The sequence below is a fragment of the Bombina bombina genome, chromosome 8 (assembly GCF_027579735.1).
Source record: "Bombina bombina isolate aBomBom1 chromosome 8, aBomBom1.pri, whole genome shotgun sequence".
NCBI classification, from domain to species: Eukaryota; Metazoa; Chordata; class Amphibia; order Anura; family Bombinatoridae; genus Bombina; species Bombina bombina.
In genome coordinates this window covers 244,277,151-244,301,306 of record NC_069506.1, presented here as the reverse complement: position 1 = coordinate 244,301,306, position 24,156 = coordinate 244,277,151, and the positions used below count along the sequence as shown (strand labels likewise).

General features: G+C 38.8%; 1 protein-coding gene across 1 annotated transcript in view; it reads right to left on the bottom strand.

Annotated features, from left to right (window-relative positions):
* The window catches only part of IGLON5 (IgLON family member 5), a 658,759-nt gene that overhangs the window by 262,420 nt on the left and 372,183 nt on the right, over positions 1–24,156 (bottom strand). The window contains exon 2 of the mRNA XM_053691231.1: positions 10,422–10,500. Coding sequence (XP_053547206.1) covers positions 10,422–10,500 — 79 coding nt within the window. The remainder of the gene's footprint in view (positions 1–10,421; positions 10,501–24,156) is intronic.

Genomic DNA, 24,156 nt, shown 5'->3' with positions numbered 1-24,156 from the left:
GCTAAATTTTAGCTTTTGAATTTCTAAGTAATAGAACATCCATTTAACACTTTCTCTACCATTAATGCATGAACAGTATGCTTGAGTTCTGTATAAGGTGACCTTATTGCCGCTTTTAAAAGTGACACATATGAAAAATACATATGTCAGGGTTCTTATAATGGAACATTATTCAAAACATTTATTTAAACAGCCCTGACAAATGTATTTTTCATATGTGTCCCTTTTTAAAGCGGCAATATGGTCACCCTAGGTTTGTAGCATCAGGGCATATTTTTTAAGTGGACAATAAACTCAGAGGGGGGAATCTATGAAACTGTGAACGACCCATGCAACAACCATTTAAAAAGCAGCGTCCTAGATCACTGCTTCGTAAAATCTCTGCTACCTAAGAGGTGGCAGATTAAAATCAAACAAATTTCACAAGAGCAGGAGTTGGCATTGCTCAAGCATCTGCTTATACCTTGATAACGCTGTGTGATTCTGGTTGGACAATTCCTCACTTGAAAAATTTGTCTGTCAAGAAAATGATAAACCTTACCCAGAGTGTAATCCTCCATAAAATATTTGATTAAATAGATATTTTTAAAAAAATCTGTTTTGTTCCCCGCTCTGTGGAGAAGCCAAAAAAACAAAATTAGTAACCTTGTTTTTTTTATCAAAATGCTGCGAATGACCTTAACCAGATCTTTGAATTGCAGGATTTACAGGTTACAGAATTTACTTTTTTTTGGTCACTCTAGAGAGTGGGACAAGCAGAATTATTACACAAAAGTATTAGGTGATTAGACGTTCTTTTAGGGAAAAATTAAACAACATTGTAATACTTTATTTATTGTACCTGCTATTACTGGAGAGCACATCTAACTTTTTGTATTGGCTGCAGTACCTCTATAGTAAAAACCTTGCATCATTCTACACAGTGATTGTTTATAATGGAGAAAAAACAAACATTTACACCTGTCCCTAATTAGCTACAGTCAAAGAAGACCAGGAACATGAATTCCAACAGGTTTTAAAAGGGGTGTGTCTCTGAACTGCTCAATATTTGCAAAACTGTGTAAAATGTGCTAATAAAATGCATCCTGCATGACTGAATGAAGGGAGGGGTGGGTGACCCCCTCCTGTGACCTGTGAAAATGTAGGGTCAATAAGTGAATGGTCAGGGGTTGAAGAGTAGGAGTTTTTAAAGGGGGAGTGTGGAGGAAATGAAGCAAGCAGCAGTTTTAATCTGAACCTGTGTGTGTAGGTATCTCACACCCTTCCTCCCCTCTTTTAATTTGTGGAGTTATAGTCACAGCTTTAGAGAGTGTTCTGTGTGCCTAATTTAGGGTCAATAAGTGGATGAAGGTACCTGCTGGGGAAGTGTGGGAGAGATTTGTAATTGTGGACGTTTTTGGCACAGCTTGGTGGCACATGGTTATAGGTGGGCAAGCACCTTGTTTCTATTGTTCTTTAGGTTGTATATTTATTTATATTTATAAAGTTTTAATAAAGTTGGGCTGTGGAATTTTCAATCCCAATGCTTAGTATCAGTGTGTTATTTATTGGAGTGGAAGTGTACACTATGGGGGTCATTATTTTAATACATATTTTTGTATATAGATCCTTGCAAACCAGTGTTTAATTGCAGATAAATGTTATGTATATACAAATATATAAAAAAACACTTTAATAAGAAATGTTGTAATATACAACAACTGTTATTCCTTTTTAACTCCAAGACTGGTATTTTGAACACATCTGGTGCTAATTTGGAGCATACTACACCAGTAGAGGAAGGGAGTTATGTAGGCTGAGGGCTACACAAAGTATATCAGTGTATTGCTTTGAGCATAAAAGGAAAAACAATGCATTTTTGAATTGCACTTTGTAGATCATATCACAAAAGATGGTAAAGTAAAATCTTAAAAAGACATGTAAAGCAAAAATATTGCATTATGCATAAGGAGGAGCAGCAAATACAGTTATGTTGAAACTAGTAGGAAATGCATGTTTATGCACATCTGATACTGGTGTGCATCATCTAGTTTACTAATTCATAGCTGGGTTACTGTGCACGTGCCTCCACATGCACATGAGACCTTGGGTGGATGAAATGTTAACCGTGGCGAGTGCTGGTCTGCCTGCTGTATATATATATAACACACAGAGAAAACCCAGCACTCACTTACAAGCTCTCAGCTAAGATTTAAAAGCAAAAATGGAAAGGCTAGTTACCTGGTTTTTCTCTATGCTGGGTTTTCTCTGTGTGTTGTATTAATTTGTTTTGTAATTTTCCCTATGTTTCTTGCACCCAGACCTGTCTGGGGTTAACTGCTTGTGGCTCTGGGGACAGCACAGCTTCCTGTGAGTGCCAGTGGCACCCAGGGCTGAGCATGTTGCAGGGTCATGGGATGTGTACCCGGTCCGGTATGAGAGTGCAGTTCCCTTCCATGTTTTCTATATGTCTAGGGTGGTTACATATTCCTGTGCACCCTTCCCTTGTTTTCAGTTTGTTTGGATTTGAAAGCTTGCATTGTGTGGCTGTTTTAGGGTCTCAGGTATTGGAAAGGACCTTGACGTGGTACCTGGGCTTGTCCCATTTGGCCAGATGCGGTGACTAACCTTTCCATTTTTGCTTTTAAATCTTAGCTGAGAGCTTGTAAGTGAGTGCTGGGTTTTCTCTGTGTGTTGTATTAATTTGTTTTGTAATTTTCCCTATGGTTCTTGCACCCAGACCTGTCTGGGGTAAACTGCTTGTAGCTCTGGGGACAGCACAGCTTCCTGTGAGTGCCAGTGGCACCCAGGGCTGAGCATGTTGCAGGGTCATGGGATGTGTACCCGGTCCGGTATGAGAGTGCAGTTCCCTTCTGTGTTTTGTGTATATATATATATATATATATATATATATATATATATATCAACATATACCTATATAAATATATGTATGTATATACTTGTACAGATGTATTTAAGTATTTCTGTGTTTTAATGTATATTGACTGTGCATATTTAATGTTATAATGTTCTTCACTTACAGGATAATGTAATTGGTATTGTAAATACATATTTCTATATATATTTATATTTTTATATACAGTACCTATATACCTATTACTATAAATATACAGTATATTGATATTTTAACCAGCTATCCAATTTCTCTTGCAGCTGTGTACAGAATTTGCTATAAAATAATACAGAAACTGTTTACAGCTAAGTCAATTATATTTTGATTATAAAGACAGAATATACCATAAATAAAATAAGTGAGTTGATGGATATTTAGTCTTTGCTTAGGCCAATTGTGAATTATTACTTTTAAATAACCACCCTATTTATTATCAAAATAACCCTGACCTTAAAACCAATTAATTAAAAATGTAAACTGATTGTCATGGAGATATTGACATCACATTGATTCTGCACATCGATGTCAATGAATGAATATAGGAACAGATGCAAACAGTAAGATTAATTAGTCTTCTGTATGGGTCAGCACACAACATTCAACACTATTTGCCACTGAATTAATTCTGAAAATTAGCCAATGCCCCCAAAAATAGAGGCCATATTGAAAAGTGGCATTAAAACCAATGCAATATTGCGACTCTGAAATCTTGGGCGCGTATTACAAGTTGAAAGTAAATGTGCAACGCTGAGCGCAATCTAAATTTGCACTCATCGGGTTAGAGCAACTGACGACCTTGTGTAACGGCTTAAGGCTTAAAATAAATGTGCATCAAACACAACATAATACATTGACATAAAGTATTACACTCATACATATACGGTGAGTGCCAGGTTGCTTCCATCCTTAAAATCTCAAAGATGGTGGTTCATAAGAACAAGGTCAAGCATTAGACATTGGTGACAACAGAGATACAGACCGGCAGAGGGCAAAAATGACTCTCCAGAAATCATTAGAATGTCACTCAACAACCATAGGGTAACATCAAGAGACCTGCAAAAACAATGGCAAATGGCAGCTGGGGTGAAGTGCATGATGAGGACAGTTAGAAACAGGCTCCTAGGAGTCGGGCTGAAGTCGTGCAAAGCTAGAAAATAGCCCTTCATCAATAAGAAGCAAAGAAGAGTAAGGCTAAATGTTTGGGACTGGAGGAAGTTCATCTTCTCTGATGAGTCCCATTTTCAGCTTTGCCCAACACCTGGTTGTCTAATGGTTATAAGGAGACCTGGAGAGGCCTATAAGCCACAGTGTCTCGCACCCACTGTAAAAATTTGATGAAGGATTGGTGCTTAAGCAAGGCTTGAATCGGGCAGATTTATCTTTATGAAGAACACATGAATCATGCTGTGTACAAGTTTATCCTGGAAGAAAACTAGCTTCCTTCTGCTCTGACAATGCTCCCCAACTCTGAGGATTGGTTTTCAATCAAGACAATGCTCCATGCCACACAGCCAGCCAACCAAGGTGTGGATGGAGGACCACCAGAACAAGACCCTGTCATGGCCTGCACCAATATCCAGATCTGAACCCATATGAAAACCTCTAGAATGTGATGAAGAAGAAGATGGATGGTCACAAGCTGTTAAACAAACAAAGCCAAGCTGCTTGAATTTTTCTGCCATAAGTGGCATAAAGTCACCCAACAGCAATGTGAAAGACTAGTGGAGAGCATGCCAAGATGCATAAAAGCTTTGCAAATCAGGGTTATTCCACCAAATATTGATTTCTGAACTCTTTCTAAGTTAAAACATTAGTATTGTGTTTTTAAAAATTAATATGAACTTATTTTCTTTGCATCATTCAAGGTCTGAAAATACATAGTCTTTTTTTGTTATTTCGACCAGTTGTCATTTACTGCATTTCAGTTCTTTTGGCAGACTTGCATTTTAGCCAATCATTGGTGATTCATAGGTAAGTCTACAGAAGTGAGCACAATCTTATCTATATAGCACACATGAAGTACTGGTGTCTTGCTGTAAAAAAAACTGTCCAAATGCACTGAGATAAGAGCTTAGAAATTAGCATCTAGGTTTAGCTTTTAACAAAGAATACCAAGAGAACAAATTTGATGATAAAAGTAAATTTGAAAGTTGTTTAAAATTGCATGCCCTATCTAAATTATAAAAGTTTAATTTTGACTAGACTGTCCCTTTATTAAAGTGTTTACCTGTGTATTTACCGTAAATATTTCACATTCCAATGTTCTTCACATAAGGGAATAAGGGAATATGTTCTATGTATTTATAAATAGATATCCCAATATATATATATATATATATATATATATATATATATATATATATATATTTATAGCTGTATATATCTATACCTATATATAATCATCTATATATATATATATATATATATATATATAAAAAATATACAACAACATTTTAAATTAGGGGGAGATAAAAGGTGAGTTTAAAATCCTCGCCATCCCCTGGGAGCGGAGGTAGTTGTCCTCCCTCCCCATAAATAGAACCCCTTCCCGGGAGAGGAGACAGTCGGTCTCTCTCCGCAGTGGCAGAGCCAGGAGCCGGGAGAGGAGACAGTCGGTCTATCTCCCCAGCGGCAGAGCCATCCCTTGGGAACAACATTTTAAATTAGGGGGAGATAAAAGGTGAGTTTAAAATCCTCGCCATCCCCTGGGAGTGGAGGTAGTTGTCCTCCCTCCCCATAAATAGAACCCCTTCCCGGGAGAGGAGACAGTCGCTCTCTCTCCCCAGTGGCAGAGCCAGGAGCCGGGAGAGGAGACAGTCGGTCTATCTCCCCAGCGGCAGAGCCATCCCTTGGGAAAGGAGGTAGTCGTCCTCCTCCCCGTAAACAGAACCCCTTTCCTGGAGTGGAGACAGTCGGTCTTTCTCCCCAGCGGCAGAGCCAGGAGCCAGGAGAGTAGACAGTCAGTCTCTCTCCCTAGTGGCAGAGCCATCCCCTGGGAGCGGAGGTAGTTGTCCTCCCTCACTGTAAACAGAACCCCTTCCCGGGAGAGGAGACAGTCGGTCTCTCTCCCCAGTGGCAGAGCCATCCCCAGGGAGTGGAGGTAGTCATCCTCCCTCCCCGTAAACAGAACCCCTTCCCGGGAGAGGAGACAGTCGGTCTCTCTCCCCAGCGGCAGAGCCAGGAGCCAGGAGAGGAGACAGTCAGTCTCTCTCCCCAGCGGCAGAGCCATCCCCTGGGAGTGGAGGTAGTCATCCTCCATCCCCGTAAACAGAACCCCTTCCTGGGAGAGGAGACAGTCGGTCTCTCTCCCCAGCGGCAAAGCCAGGAGCCGGGAGAGGAGACAGTCGGTCTCTCTCCCCAGCGGCAGAGCCATCCCCTGGGAGTGGAGGTAGTTGTCCTCCCCGTAAACAGAACCCCTTCCTGGGAGAGGAGACAGTCGGTCTCTCTCCCCAGCGGCAGAGCCAGGAGCTGGGAGAGGAGACAGTCGGTCTCTCTCCCCAGTGGCAGAGCCATCCCCCGTGAGTGGAGTTAGTCGTCCTCCCTCCCCTTACAGAAAAACCCTTGCAGAGAGAGACGGGTATCGATATCTCTCTCCAGCGGCCGAATCCCTTTCTGGGAGAGGAGACAGTTGGTCTCTCTCCCCAGCGGCAGAGCCATCCCCTGGGAGTGGAGGTAGTCATCCTCCCTCCCCGTAAACAGAACCCCTTCCTGGGAGAGGAGACAGTCGGTCTCTCTCCCCAGCAGCAAAGCCAGGAGCCGGTAGAGGAGACAGTCGGTCTCTCTCCCCAGTGGCAGAGCCATCCCCCGGGAGCAGAGGTAGCCATCCTCCCTCCCCTTACAGAGAAACCCTTGCAGGGAGAGACGGATATCGATATCTCTCTCCAGCAGCCGAATCCTTTTCTGGGAGAGGAGACAGTTGGTCTCTCTCCCCAGCGGCAGCACAGTTTCCCATGGAGCGGAAGTAGCAGACCTCCCTCCCCAGCGGTAGATCTCCTTCTCAGGAGAAGAGACAGACGGACTCTCCCCTCAGTAGCTTGGCAGGGTCTCTACCCTTTTCTTGTCCCCGAGTATTTCTCACAGGGGGCAGGCGTTGCATTGGGCAAGGAGGATAAAAGTGTATTCAGTTGGTGCCACATGTTTGGGCACCCGAGCTTTACCTGCCCCACCAAGGAGCAACCTTCCCCACTGGTCTGGGGTGGGAATACATCTGGGAAACCGGCACTAGCTTTGTTTGTGGGTGGGTCAGCCGGTACTCAACAGAGTGTTACAGAGCTGGACAGTTTGGCCATGGAACTTAAGGACACTGGAACTTGTGGAACAGCAATTGTTTGAGAGCCAGCCTTAGCAAACTTGTTTGGGACTTTGAATTATGTGACTATCCCTGCACCCAGGGCACACGGTATAAACTCCAGCAGGAACCCCTCAGGGTGCCCCAAGCTCAGGAGAGATGGGATAACCTCTCTCAGCAACCTAGAAGTGGGGGGCCACCGTTGGACAGCCCCAGGCCGACCCGTTAAGGGTCTAGCCGGGTCTGCTGAACTGGAGGGGGGGAGATGTCACGGATATCAGACAGCTAAGGCTACCCCCTACAACCTCACCCCTGTTGTTTCTCAGTGGTTTTGGGCTCCTCAGAGCAACCACCATCTCTGGAGACTGTTTGTTTGCTTTATGTTGGCATGTTTTTGTGTTCAGAGAAGAGTTGGTTTATGACCAGGAAAACCCTCCTAGGCTGGCCGGGCTCCTGGAACTCCCAGTTGCCCACCTCACAATGGACACCCGCCTAACCCCTCTCAGGCTGGCCATTCTCCTGGAACTCCCAGCCGGCCACAAGACAGCAGGAAACCCGCTAACTTTACCCCACGTTGCTCCAGCAAACATATGCCCCAGAGCTCCGCTCTTTTGGGGATTAGTAGCCCCTAGGGAGGACAAGAGGTGGGGTAATTACAAGAGGGGAGCTCCTTTGGGAACTGGGGATTTTGGACACCCCTTACCCCATAACTTCAACAGACTGTAACTCCGGTCCCCAGTAATGAATCATGCTGATTTTTGGACTGTGGCATCTGGAGACCGAGAGCTGAAAGTGCCGCTGCTCCACCGGGATCACCCAAAACCGCCACCCCTAAGTATTGGGATTATGTGAGACTGTGGCTCCTGTGGAGGTGCCGGGCTGTCTGGAGGGGCAGGAAAGGTGGGTAAATAGTGGGATTGTCCAGGGTCTTATCAAGATGAACTGTCTGTAAAAAAGGAGTGTATGTTTTCAATAAAATCAGTGCCTGTGTAACCTGAATGCTAGTGTGTCTAGTTATTTGGGTGAGCTCCAGCTAAAATCACTATCCTGAGCTACATAGCAGCCTGTTCCAGGCAGAGGAAGGACACGCTGGAAGAGCTACCTAGTCTGGGTAGCTGGAGTCTGCCACAGGGTGGGACCCTGAGTACTGGTGCTGTCAGGCATCAGGGGTGCCTACAGGCTGTGGTCACTTGCCAGCTACATAGCTGCAGTCGGCAGGGAGGAAGCAGGACCCCTTTTGGCAGAGCTACCCAGTCGGGGTAGCTGGGGGTATCCGTCACATTGGTGGCAGCGGTGGGATTTTCTATATAAATATATATATAGGTATAGATATATATTTTACCTAAAAAACATTATATATATATATATATATGTATTTATGAATAAATAGAACATATTCTTCTATTAGAATGTTAAATATTAATATTTCATGTCGGATTAGCGCACTTGGTTAAATGTGATTGAGTTTGCACAACTTATTGGGTGTTTTCCACTTTTTGTGCTCCATTGAAGTCTGTAGGGGAATATACAGTCACTATATTCTAACTTAGGGCTTTTTACATGCATTGAGTTAGCGGGAGCGAATACATTTTACTTTCAACTTGTGATAAGTGCGGTACACGGCGAGTGCAAAAAGCTGAAGTCGAGCAAAGTTTACGCTCGAGCAGAAGCACTAAATAGTGCTCCACTCATAATCTAGCCCATTGATCAGTAGGATTTACCTTATCAATAATGGTATATCCCCTGTGGTTAAACCTTAATATTTTCCAAAATCTTGGAAGTTATCAGTCACACTAGAAACTGATATAAACAAGTTATAATAATACAGGGTGTACTTTATATTCATGAATTTAAGTTGTGTTATCATTGGAGGGTTTGTGATTGGCTATGTAGAGTATTCAAAGAACCACATAAGAGGGGGTGCACATGGCTTTGAGAAAGCTACAGGCAAAACGCACATAAGGTGTTTGCTTGCTGGTATAGCTTGTGTGAGGAAATGAAAGGTGACTATCCTCTATACCTTTTTATTAACAATAATTATGGATGTACATGGATCGAGAGTATAAGATAAGCCCACCCAGAGCCTCCCTGTTGGGACATAAAGGGACTAAACCCATTTTTTTTCTTTAATGATTCAGATAGACCATGCAATTTTAAGCAACTTTCTAATTTACTCCTATTATCAATTTTTCTTCTTTCTCTTGCTATCATTATTTAAAAGCAAGAATATGATGCATAGGAGCCGGCCCATTTTTGGTTGAGAACCTGGGTTATGCTTGCTTATTTGTGGGTAAATGTAATCCTTCAATAAGCAAGCACTATCCATGGTGCTGAACCTAAAATGGGTTGGCTGCTAAGATTCACATTCCTACTTTTAAAATAAAAATAGCAAGAGAACGAAGAAAAATTGATAATAGGAGTAAATTAGAAATTTGCTTAAAATGTCATGCTCTATCTGAATCATGAAAGAAAAAAATTGGGTTCAGTGTCCCTTTAATGTAATCATAGTCTGATAGGGGGTTTGTTTGATTCATGCAGCACAATGGGTCTATAGTCTAATGAAGTCTACCTTCATGTCTGTATTTAGATACTTGTTAATTCTGTGTAAATAGACAGCTTTTAATTTCTCTCTCTCTTGCTCACAGCAGCTATTTGATTTAATTCTGGGGGTCTGTTTTTTAACCTGTATTATTTTTAGTATTAATTGATTAAAAGTTATTTGTTTTTTCTTTTCCTTTCTTTCTTTTTTTTTTTTTTTTAAATAAATGTAAGTTAATATACTGCAAAATAACCAAGTGCAGAAAGGGACTCAGAACATTCTTGTGCCATAATTTTATAGTTCTGCCACTATGGGAGGAAGTTGTTAATTTTTGCACAAATACATCATAAACTGCGTCTCCATTTCAGCTGCCAGCTCAGATGTGACACCAGTATCCCCGGGTACACACAGAACAATTGCAATATGACAGGGCAAAGCATTCATTGTGTTGATGCATGAGAACATTAAATGATACGATTGTATGGGGCCTGTGCAGATGTTCATTGCGAGTGTGTATTAGTATTGCATTGTCTCGGCAGTAAAACAAACCAAAGATGTGCAGGATATTGTCGCATACTGTATGCAGCAGGCTTTGAGTTTATAGATTTGAGCCCCACAGTGAACTCTGTAAATAGACACAAGAAGCAAGATGGAGATATGTAACTAGGCAGTGACAGGTCAGGAAGCTGCATAGACCTTACCTGAGAGTGGCGTTATCCCCTTGACAAACGGTGTAATTATCAGCTGGAGTGATGAACTCGGTGCATTGAACAAGGACCACTGAGCAGCCAGATAAAAGAGCAAAATGAAAGGGGGGGGGGGAGATGAGAGAACGAGAATATAAAAAGATGGAAAAAGTTACAGTGAAAGATACAGGTTTTAGAGACAGATCAAAATAATCAAGATGGAAATGCAAGAAGAGAAGATGAAAATGTACAAAAGAAAAGGACAAATAAAATAAGGTAAAAAAACAAAACAATAGGGATATGTTGAAAAGAGAAGGATGGGGAGGGAAAAAAAGAAAAAAGATTTGTTAGAAACATGGTACTGTCAGATTGCCAGAAATATGGGTATTGGTAACAACAGAACAAACATTATATGTTTTCAAAGAATTGCCCGTTTAACTAGGTTCCCGATTCACAAGCCCTTCCCAAACAACACACTGGGCTGAATTGAACTAAGTTGAATTTGTTTCCTAAATTAAGACTCTGACCTTTTTTCAAGACAGTTATGAATATTGATATCCCTAGAATCCAAAACATCTTGGGAGGACCTTGTATTGACCACTTCATAGTCACAAAATAATGCACAGCTGCTCTGCCGATCACAGATTTTCTACAACTACTCAAGAAGTATATACAACCAAGGTTAGTTTATTATTGTCTGTTTAATATCATTTTAAAAAAGAGAAACATTTTGGGACTTTTTCGGGCCCTATAATCACAAAAAATAAAACCAATCTTCACAGTTTAGGTTATACAGCACAGAAGTCTCCCAGCTTTATGAGTATGAGAGCCCTGGAGGAGTGGCTACTACGTAGGGGTATATGACCCTAACGTAGGTCTAGAGGCAGATTAGTGGTTAGGAGTGGGGGTAGGAGGGGCCGGAGAGGAACCTACTTAAAGAAGAGGCAGGTCCTAAAAAGAGCGCCAAGATCATTTAGCAAGGTCCGTGGGGGAAAAGCTCCCTCCCTCCCTATAGGTTAAGGTGTAGTAAGTCGCAGCAGTTGGGCGGAGTGCTTGCCTAGGGATAGCAGTTAGGGGTACCTCCTGGATAGGCAGGAGAGAGGTTGGTGGGTAAGGTGTTGGAGAATGGGAATATGGGACTGCTATGGGCAAGCCTTGTGTGGTTTAACCGTTGTTTAGTAATGAATGGTTTTATATATGTTTATAAATAAAAGCTGCGGCCTTTGTACCCCATGTTGGCGTTATGTCTTTATTTAGATAGGTACCAAGTGGAAGGGTCATACTAAATACCTGTAAGGTGTGCAGTAGTGGCGAGTAGCTAAATATTATTAAGCAAACCCAAATATTAAAGGTGTCAACATTCACCATAGATTTATATGTTCTTTGCTCTACTAGAGTTATAAATGCAAAAGAAAATCATGCTCTAACAATTAGGGCTGTATTTTCTGCCTTAGAATGCCCCTTTAAATTAGTTATAACCTTAATTCTATTGATAAATGTGAAAATACAAAACATTTACTTGACTTATAAACAAGTAACATACATGTCTGCATCTCTTGCAGTCTATACATTGCAGTCCCTAACTAATATTTATCAGTGCTATATTGTATCTAGTACAATCTTATCCCTGCACCCTGTAATAAATACTGAGCTTGAAAACATAAGCAAAAAATAATTTTCTTGAATCGGCCTGTGTTGTTTATGACCATTCAATGATATATCATCGCAGAGAGCCATGTGCCAGCTCGAGGAAAGTGCTGATATCTGGCTGTTATAAATGTGCTGCAAATTGCTGCATTTCCCATGACACAAGCTTCTGTTAGAGTCTAGCATTTCCTGTGCCACAGTAGCCAGCAGTGTATCGTACAGCACCAGAGCCACCTGCAGTACATAGATACTTACAGCCCCCCCCCCCGGGATGACACCTTTCTCACCCAACCATTCAAAGCTTTCTAGAGAAGTGGGGAGTTACTAAACCAAATGTTTCTAAAAGTAAATATTTAAAATTTCCCTTTTTATTTTATATTATTTGTATGATTGTGTGTTTTCTCTCCTTATATATATATATATATATATATATATATATATATATATATATATATATATATATATTAATATCCTCAATGTGGCTTAGCACTCGCTGGAACATTTGCCGGAGTGCACTTCAACACCATCAATATCCAGCACAAAGAAAGGCACTCTCTGGTTTTGTGACAATCGTGATGTAATATATAACATTTCCGAGCTTCACCCCCTTCTTCAGATGTAATCACTCACAAGGTTGAAAACCGGAAACATTATATATTTTAATTCTCCCTTGTCACAAGCCCTAACAGTGCCTTTCTTTGTGTTGGATATATATAGATAGATAGATAGATAGATAGATAGATGATAGATAGATAGATAGATAGATAGATAGATAGATATACCTATGTAGGCTTGTAAGTGTATATTTGTCTTATTACCTTTGTGGCAGTAGTATTTGCAACAATGTTTGAAATAATGTTATACATTGCTGCATGTATTACCACCATATAACGTGGCACACAGAAAGGGTAAGTTAACCCCTTGCTGACCGAGGACGTGTCAGGCATGTCCTACATTGGCTGTCAGTGAATGACCAAGGACATGCCTGGCACGTCCTCTGGGGTTTTAAGCACTGGGAGTGATCGTGATTGCTTCCAGATACTTTCAGGGTATTGCAGCGATGCCTCGATGTTGAGTTATAATGCAATACCCTTTTTTTAGGCAACCGATTGTAAGTCTGATAGGAAAGTAAGGGTACGAGGGATAATGTGTTATACAATCAAAATTCAAGGGTTAATTTATTAGTGTTTAAATTAGCTCACCCTAGAATTTTAGAGTTATAGGCAATGGATATACATATGTACTTGAAATGCAAGAAGATTTGCAAGAAAAAAGCAGATTGCCAAACCCTAGTAATATATATATATATATATATATATATATATATATATATATATATATGAAAGGAAAAATTTGTTCAAATTGGCACATTCATGCTAAATAACTTATTTGAAAATTGCCAGTAAATCAGAGTCCAGCTGGACTCATGCACACACACATACATACACTGTTAATAGTAGCTTAAACTCAGTACTATAGGTCTTAACAATATTGATAATAACATAAAAGGAATGATATCTCATACAGTTATACTCAATTGGTAATGTAAATATTCCTCATATAAGGTGTTACCATTAGATACAGTATCATATGAAGGCCTTCATATGATACTGTATCTAATGGTAAAACCTTATAAAAGGAATATTTACATTTTTTCATCATATTTTATAAAAAAATTATAGTAAATTATAAGATATGCTAAAAATAATGGTATCTTTAGAACGTCCATTTAATGGTGAGAAAAACGGTATATAATATGTGTGGGTACAGTAAATAAGTAAGAGGAAAATTACAGCTAAACACAAACACCGCAGAAATGTAAAAATAGCCCTGGTCCCTAACGGTAAGAAAATTGAAAAGTGCTGTGGTCACTAAGGGGTTAAGCACATTTTCTTGTGATGACTGAAAGTCCTATTTATTTTTAGTGATGGTAAATCTTATAGTTTTTTAAACTCTATTATTTGCCATCACTTTAATAACATTGGTAATGTTGTGATATAGTAAAGGATATTTGTAAAGCTCCAACAAATTCTGTACCATACTACCACAGGTACATGAGCGGAGGTACACAATGAAAATGATTCATGGTAAATAAAAGGGCAGATAAAATAGACTAAATAATACAAATTAATACAGAGGAGGGATGCTACTAAAAAGCGCTGCAATCTACAGATTTTATAAGAAAATAGATATAGAAATCCCTGTATGGAATGTGATACAGTTGACTTCTGGGCATAAAATGAAACAATACAGTAGAGAATGAAAGAGAGAAGCCTAGAATGGATTCATTGGCAGAGCAGATCTGATAAAAGCAAGTTGCAAGTTCATGGAAGAGGCTTAAAGTGTTTAGGAGTGATATAACAAATGGAGCAGCTACTGCTGATCATTGTAATATAGTACAATAATAAGTATGATAATATAATATATAATATGAGAATCTACATTATATATCACAACTTATTAACAGAACTGTAGGACAACTGTGCTTCAGACCTAGTCAACATGTTCAAATTCTACATCTCAAAAGACAGGTTATGTGATAGCTTTACAGAATCCCTTTACTACATCGATGCTGAGCAAATGAATATATATTACAATGGCAGATAGTTCTACACGAAGAAAGGATTTCAGGCGTTACACCGCACTTTACATGCAAGAAACAAAAAGAACTTTGATTTCACAACACATTTGTCTGATCTAAGTGCCAGTTTATTTTATTTGGTTCTCTGCTTCCCCTTTACCAACTCCATCTCTTTGTCATCTCATTCACATCTTAAAGTGTTCTCCTCTGCAGCTGACTTGGGGCCACATATACAGGGAGTGCAGAATTATTAGGCAAATGGGTATTTTGACCACATCATCCTCTTTATGCATGTTGTCTTACTCCAAGCTGTATAGGCTCGAAAGCCTACTACCAATTAAGCATATTAGGTGATGTGCATCTCTGTAATGAGAAGGGGTGTGGTCTAATGACATCAACACCCTATATCAGGTGTGCATAATTATTAGGCAACTTCCTTTCCTTTGGCAAAATGGGTCAAAAGAAGGACTTGACAGGCTCAGAAAAGTCAAAAATAGTGAGATATCTTGCAGAGGGATGCAGCACTCTTAAAATTGCAAAGCTTCTGAAGCGTGATCATCGAACAATCAAGCGTTTCATTCAAAATAGTCAACAGGGTCGCAAGAAGCGTGTGGAAAAACCAAGGAGCAAAATAACTGCCCATGAACTGAGAAAAGTCAAGCGTGCAGCTGCCAAGATGCCACTTGCCACCAGTTTGGCCATATTTCAGAGCTGCAACATCACTGGAGTGCCCAAAAGCACAAGGTGTGCAATACTCAGAGACATGGCCAAGGTAAGAAAGGCTGAAAGACGACCACCACTGAACAAGACACACAAGCTGAAACGTCAAGACTGGGCCAAAAAATATCTCAAGACTGATTTTTCTAAGGTTTTATGGACTGATGAAATGAGAGTGAGTCTTGATGGGCCAGATGGATGGGCCCGTGGCTGGATTGGTAAAGGGCAGAGAGCTCCAGTCCGACTCAGACGCCAGCAAGGTGGAGGTGGAGTACTGGTTTGGGCTGGTATCATCAAAGATGAGCTTGTGGGGCCTTTTCGGGTTGAGGATGGAGTCAAGCTCAACTCCCAGTCCTACTGCCAGTTTCTGGAAGACACCTTCTTCAAGCAGTGGTACAGGAAGAAGTATGCATCCTTCAAGAAAAACATGATTTTCATGCAGGACAATGCTCCATCACACGCGTCCAAGTACTCCACAGCGTGGCTGGCAAGAAAGGGTATAAAAGAAGAAAATCTAATGACATGGCCTCCTTGTTCACCTGATCTGAACCCCATTGAGAACCTGTGGTCCATCATCAAATGTGAGATTTACAAGGAGGGAAAACAGTACACCTCTCTGAACAGTGTCTGGGAGGCTGTGGTTGCTGCTGCACGCAATGTTGATGGTGAACAGATCAAAACACTGACAGAATCCATGGATGGCAGGCTTTTGAGTGTCCTTGCAAAGAAAGGTGGCTATATTGGTCACTGATTTGTTTTTGTTTTGTTTTTGAATGTCAGAAATGTATATTTGTGAATGTTGAGATGTTATATTGGTTTCACTGGTAAAAATAAATAATTGAAATGGGTATATATTTGTTTTTTGTTAAGTTGCCTAATAATTATGCACAGTAATAGTCACCTGCACACAAAGATATCCCCCTAAAATAGCTATAACTAAAAACAAACTAAAAACTACTTCCAAAACTATTCAGCTTTGATATTAATGAGTTTTTTGGGTTCATTGAGAACATGGTTGTTGTTCAATAATAAAATTAATCCTCAAAAATACAACTTGCCTAATAATTCTGCACTCCCTATATTCTTATACCTCTGTTTCTATATGTATTTTTCTTAAATTGCTATATAATATTAATATATATAATATCTCTTATTAAAAGAACTTCTAATATAAACTTTGCTGGCCTTGGAAAAAAAACCCCAGTATCGCCACTATTTTAAACATCTGGACATTTTGATTTGAGAGGGCCAAAACAGGTATGAAATTGCGTAGCTTACGGTCAACAAAAGTAGCCTAAAATGATCTAATATAAAGTGTAAGCCCATGGCTGCTGAAAAGAGGTTCCAATACATTGCATAGCAACTCTGGACTTGAGATACAGATATCAATATTTATATTCCTGTGAGTGAGTTGTAAGAATAAACATTATATGTGGACGGATACATTTAAATGGGCATGGGGTATCCAAAATGATGCAATTAAAATCCGACCTGCTTGAATGAGGTTTAGGTAAAAAACAACAACACTTCGAGATCACTCACTACCACCCATGGTCAACCCTTTGTTCGCGCCTACAAGGATTCTGAGTCAAGACCATCCTAATAACATAGATGTGGGACAATTTTACAATTTACAAATATTTACAAAACCCATTTTGCAATAGAGTTTTCTAAGTGTTACTGATGTAATATTTGCTTTTTTTAAATTTGGTAAAAAAAAAAAGTATTGCATCAAGTGACCCTATTAGAATACTTGTAAAGGTAGAGTATCTGCAGCACTGGGTGGGTAGAGGAGGATCACTACACTGCATAAATATATATATAAAATAATAATAATAATAATAAATAATAATAATAAATAATAAAAAATAAATAAACTGCATACTGGCAGACTGTCTGCAAGTACCTAAGATGGTGTTGATAATTTGGGGGGGGGGGGGGTTAGGGAGGGAAGAGAGCTGTTTGGGAGGAATCAGGTAGAGATCAGGGGGTGGGAGGTGTCAGGTGGGAGGGTAATCTCTACACTAAAGCTAAAATAACCTTGCAAGCTACCTCATTAACCCTTTAACTTCCAGGAATAATAGAAGTGTGGTGCTCAGCGGCAATAAGCACCATTCTAATGACCAAAAAGTAGTGGCAAAACCATGGCCTCCATTACATATGCAGCGTCGCCCGCAAAATCCTCCGCCGCCAGATTTTACGCGATTTTGGTATTACATATACGGTGTAGCATACAAGTTACGCGCGTATATTTCACCCGTCGCCCGCAATTATTACTCCCATAGGCTAACATAGAACCGCATCGCAAATCGGTATCCAATATCCAGCATAAGGACTTACGTTGCGAAAATGGAAAAATCTTACTCCATTTTTACCTCGCCATAAAAGGCAGCCGCAGCAAGCCTTGCGCTGAGTATGGGAGCACCGTAACTCCCGAAAATGCCTGCAAAAATAAACTAACACCTAACGCATGCGCAATCTACCTGTCAACCGCAATCCCCCACCGCAATAACTAATATAGTCTATTAACCCCTAAACCGCCATAGCCCACAACGCAATAAACCTAACCCTTAACCTAACCTAACTCCCCCTAACCTAACCCCCCCTAAATAAACTAAAATTACCTAATTTACAAAATACTAAAGTTACTATAAAATTAAAATAAAAACACTACTTTTAAAATACAAATAAACTAAGTATAAATTAAAGGGGCAGTCTAATCAAAATTCAGGAGTAGACTGTCCCTTTAAGCAAGAATTACAGAAAAAAAAATCTAAGATTACAGAAAATAATAAATAAAATTACAAAATTTTAAATTAATTACACCTAATCCCTATGAAAATAAAAAGCCCCCCCCCCAAAATAAAAACACCCCCTAATCTAATAAACTACCAGTAGCCCTTAAAAGGACTTTTTGCAGGGCATTGCCCCAAGATAATCAGCTCTTTTGCCAAAAAACACACAAAGCCCACCCTATTGGCTGATTTGAATAGCCAATAGGATTTCAGTAGCTCTCATCCGATTGGCTGATTTGAATTTGAAGGCGAGGTGAAATTACGGGCGGCGCAGGTTTCCACACTTGCGCCGAAACCTGCACCGTATATTTGTTTGCGCCCCATGTATATCTGCTAATTCCCGAACAAAGGGGGTCACAGAGAAGCTTTTACAATCATTTGTGTCATGATTTCACAAGTGGTATGCAAATAATTTCAGTGAGAAACCCAAAGTTTGTGAAAAAAAGTAAAACATTTTATATGATCATATTTAGCGGTGAAATGGTGGCATGAAATATACCAAAATGGTCCTATATTAATACCTTGGGTTGTCTACTTAAAACAATATATAGTTTTGATAGGTAAATTTAAAAAGCAAACAAAAACAAAGCTATTTTTCTGTTTAAGTGGAATGAAAGCAAAGATGCGAAAAATTCTCCGGTAGTTTGGGCAAGTGGGAAAGGTTAAAGCTAGCCTACAACCAAAATAAGCTTACACTTTTAGGAAATTTTGGGCACACGTGTTGGGCTTATGGGACGTCTCTGTCATCTATGAAAAATCGGGATGTATTATATTTATTCATCCTATAATTATACAATAACACAATTTCAGTGAAAATATCAAATGACCAAATTAAATTATTTCTGAACCATAGAGTGCTACTTAATGTAGTGATAATATTATCTAATTTCCACCTATTGTATTGTTGGTTAAATATTCCAACACATAAAAGTATTAATAGAAAAATTAAAATATTAATTTGAAAAACCTGAGCATAACTTCCATTTTTGCCTCTTTCCCTGAGATGCAAGTTCATGCCTTTTTTTTCATAGGATGTATACAGGTAGTCTCTGCCAGCTGCAATAAATTGACACTTTACTATTAAATTACTCATTTTATAAATAGATATATTTTCATTGTAATCATAGTCTTTAAATGAGCTGAACTATCAGAGTAGATTTCTATCAATGCTTAGAATTATTAATACTTAGTATGCAACATAGCAAGGACCTGCACAAAAAGCCTTTACAAAGAAATACTGAGAATGAAAGATTAAGGAACTGAAATTAAAATGTGTGTTCACACGACATCTAACAAAATGAGCTTTAAACAATTATAAAACATTTATTTTGCATTCAGGTATTTTGTAATGCAATTTTTAGCTCCTGTTATATACTATGCATATATAACTATTACGTTATTATTACTTATTTAAAATACAAAGAGCTATACACAATGCAAAAGATTTAAATCCAGCTTTACACAATGAGTACCCACGATTATCTTTATTAAATGTTGTTTGGCCTTATGTCTTCATGGAATGCCTGTGACTAATAGGATACTAAACCCACATTTTTTCTCTCCTAAGCTTCACAGTCCTGCTTTTTAAATAAAGATATCAAGAGAACGAAGAAAAATAGATTAAAGGAGTAAATTAGAAAGTTGCTTAAAGGGACACTGAACCCAAATTTTTTCTTTTGTGATTCAGATAGAGCATGCAATTTTAAACAACTTTCTAATTTACTCCTATTATCAAATTTTCTTTATTCTCTTGGTATCTTTATTTGAAATGCAAGAATTTAAGTTTAGATGCCGGCCCATTTTTGGTGAAGAACTTGGGTTGTCCTTGATGATTGGTGGATAAATTCATCCACCAATAAAAAATTGCTGTCCAGAGTTCTGATCCAAAAAAAAAAGCTTAGATGTCTTCTTTTTCAATTAAAGATAGCAAGATAACTAAGAAAAATTGATAATAGGAGTAAATTAGAAATTTGCTTAAAATTGCATGCTCTGTCTGAATCACGAAAGAAAAAAATTTGTGTTCAGTGTCCCTTTAATTGTATTATCTGAATCATGAAAGAAAAAATTTGGGTTTAGTATCCCTTTAACAAGGGAGTTGGGGGAAAGGAATTTTCTATTTGACTGAGGTCTTAAAGGGCCATAATAGTAAAAAAAAAAATATGCTCTAATTTGTATCTGATTTTAAGACTGTCAGCCCAGCACTAGTGAGTGTTTAACTCCCTCAAAAGGGTTAAAATCACAATTAAAGTACAGCTCAAGACTCTGACCCGCAGCGCACTACTGATCCTGAGCAGAAACTGATGTTTAACCAATCAGCAGTGCTTTTTACACAGCTGAGTTGTGCAACTTGCGCTGCTGATTGGATCAACTGCTGTTTGGGGCCAGTAATGCTCTGCAGGTCCCGTGCGGCACTTCTAGTGTGTGCTTAACCCCTATTGTGGGGGTTAAACAGACAGAAGTGCAGTGTCAATAGTCTTAAAATTACATTCTCTTTACATTATGTTTCTAGTTAACCAGAGAAGCCTGCTAAAGTGTCATAAAAGTAAAAAAAAGAAAGATTTTAAGTGTCGTGCAAATTATAGCGTGAGATGCGATCAGCTAGATCGGTGGACTGCGCAACTTGATATAACAAGTCCATGGTAAATTGCATTAACCAGAGAAGGTTTATGTATATATATATATATATATATATATATATATATATATATATATATATATATATATATATATATATACTGTATATAAACACACACATATACTTTTTAATAAAAATATAACATTTAACAAATTAATAAAAATGTTTTTAAAGGACTAAAAGGGATATGTCATATGGCAAGGGGAAGGGCTCCATTGTGTCTAAATATGTGTGTGTATATATATATATATATATATATATCATAATATTTGCATTTTTACTCAAGTCCATATCAATAATAATATTCCGACAGCCAAATCATTATGTGATTATGTTTGTTGAGCTCGCAATCTATTACTATGTGTCTAAGTATGTGAAAAAGAATAGCTCATTAAACGTGAATGAACACTAGGCTCTTACTAATATCAATACCAAGCTGAAAATGTAATCTATAAAAAGAGTAATAACGAACATGACCTGTGTTGGTGTTTGGTTGCATATTCATTATTGCGCTTATTAAAGGTAATAATATAATTGCTGTCTCAATAGTAAAAGCAAGTTATGCTTTACATCATTACTTACATAACCCGATCCTAAGGCCAGTGGATATAGAATATGCATTTCAAAATAGTAGGGATACAAAGCCTTTTTTTGTTTTGTTTTAGGCTCTTATACTAACTTCCCCCTTTTAATTTCTCTTTTATTTCTATTCAGTCAATTTCTCTATAGTTCTTCTGAGTAATCTTTGGCTGTAACAAAAAAAAGGGCTGTAAGTATATTCAGACTGTATATTTTTACATATATGTTGATAGGGCTAGATGGTTTTCTGTTACACCTTCACATTACTGCCATAGGCTTATATGTCTACCCCTTACCACTACAGTAAAGTATGCATAGTATAAAACTACCCTTGCAACAGTTTTTTCTTTTAGCAATTTTTTGGCTATACCGTTTAAGCTTTGGATGTCAGAATACTGTACCCATCTCTGTGTTACGTGTCCAGCATGATCATTTTCATGGGACGTTGAACTTATTCTTCCCAACAGCATATGCACATTTAATCACAAATGACTTTCTGACTATACCTTAACTAAGGTCGATCTTATCTTTCTCAGATGATACCTTGATAGGGACTGAGAAGCAATCAATCTCTTGACCTTGTGTATATGGAGTCATCAGTCTAACCACTACACCACATATCCTGGTTTATTAAAGCAGCAAAGGAAATACTCTAGGTGATGTCATTTATAGAAGTTAAGAAAACATATGCTTTTCTCACCAGCCTCCGCTGCCTTGGCTTTTGCACCTGCTTACTGACTGAGGCGGCTTAGTTTTACAGCGTTTTACAGAATCATACATAATCAACATTTTTCTAACACATAGGGGAGGAATATCATCCCAGTAGTTTAAATTGCTCTTTGTGTGAGTGGCTTGATGGAGCTATAAGTCAACATGAAGCACCTTCATATATCGGTACTAAGAGGGGCAGCATGAAATAAGGCTTTTACTATGAACAGTAAGAGAGGCACTTGTGAAGTGTGATATACAGCCCCATAGGGTTCTCCTATTATGACCACTGGATTGTACTTGGCTACACTGTGGTGGTTAAGATAAATTGAATTGTAAACATTGCGTTTTTAAAGGCTTAGTACTAGACTGAGCAAATCAAAGGGTGGACCTGTGTGTAACAGTTTTATAGTGACCCTGACCCTTCATTTAGTTCACCACATTATAAATCTGTAATTGCCTGGTTATAGCCCTGGCACGTACCCAAGCAATATCACCCTGCACCCCTGGACACTATGGGTTGTTATTATTATAGATGCCATCCATAATGCACTGAAATGCTCTTTTATAGTCCTCTAGAGTATAGCAGTCGATTTTAAAATGTATTAACGCACAGATATGGCTATATAACTGCATGAGATGGAGCTGCTACGTAGATGACAGAGGCTTGGAAAGATATTTTTATTCCAGATCTTGATCAGTTTACTGACAAAGTTTATTATCTTTTTTGTTGTTGTCATTTTTCTTCTGGTATATAAAAATATATTGGCTCCAGTTCAATTCATTTGAGTTTGCCAAGTAAAAACTTTGCGTTGTTTTTGTTAGTCTTTTATGTGACATTCAAATATAGTACAATGGCAGCTCCCTTCCAAGAAAGCATACTGAGGTAGCCTCAGCAGAGAGCACTATATGGTAGCTATGCTTGCAACATTTGTAACAATGTCAAACATATAGTGCTCAAGATATGTGCAGGTTATTGAGCATTAATCAGTAGGGTTAGGGTGACTTATACAATGACAAAGAGAGCTACAATGTATTTTGAAGCAAAGTTGTATATAACTCATTAGTGTCCAAGGGGCAATCCATCTGCAACAGAGGACTTTACTGCCACATTTTGACTATGATGATAATATTGTTTTGATCATTTGGGAACCATGAAATTGCAATCAGGGCAGTTTCCTTGATCACCAATACCAGATACTATGGGCTAGATTACAAGTGGCGTGCTAATGATAACACGCATGTGATAACCAGTTCCGCTTGACCGCACTATCATTAGCACACCACTTTGATATTACAGATCCATGGTAAAGCGTGCTAAGGTTGATCAATTATTACTTTCAATGGATATTGTGACTGTAACTGTTCTAATTTGAGCTGGTATTACAAGTTGAAAGTTATAGGTTGTGCTTGAGAGAAAGCTTGAACAGCGCTAGAATATTTAGCTCACCTTGAGACTTAGGGGTCTATTTAAGAAGCAGCAGATGCTGCCTCTGACCCACTCCGCTTCAGTTCTGGCTGAAGCGGAAGTTAAGAAGTAGCAGTCCTAAGACCTCTGAGGTGGCGGACAGCAATCTACCCAATCGAATACGAACGGGCTGATTGACACCTCCTGCTAGCGGCTGATTGGCCACGAATTTGCAGGGGGTGGTATTGCACCAGCAGTTCACAAGAACTGTTGCTGCAATGATAAATGCCAACAGCGTATGCTGTCGGCATTTATTAATGTGCGCGGACATGATCCTCTATATCGGATCATGTCCGTCCGCACATTAATAAATGGACCCCCTAAAGTAAACTGTAAGGGTTAAAAAAAAGTATCACGACACACATCAAAATAAAGTATTATACACATATATATAACACTTCTTAATAAAAATATATAATTTTAATAATAATAAAAAGGTTTCAAAAGGGTTAAAAGGGATACAGTATATAGCAAAGTGTTTGGAAAGGGCTCCAATGTATATAGATATGGCTAAATATGTGTGTGTATATATGTGTGAATATATATATATATATATATATATATATATATATAAAAAATATATATATATATACATACATACACACATACATACAGCATAT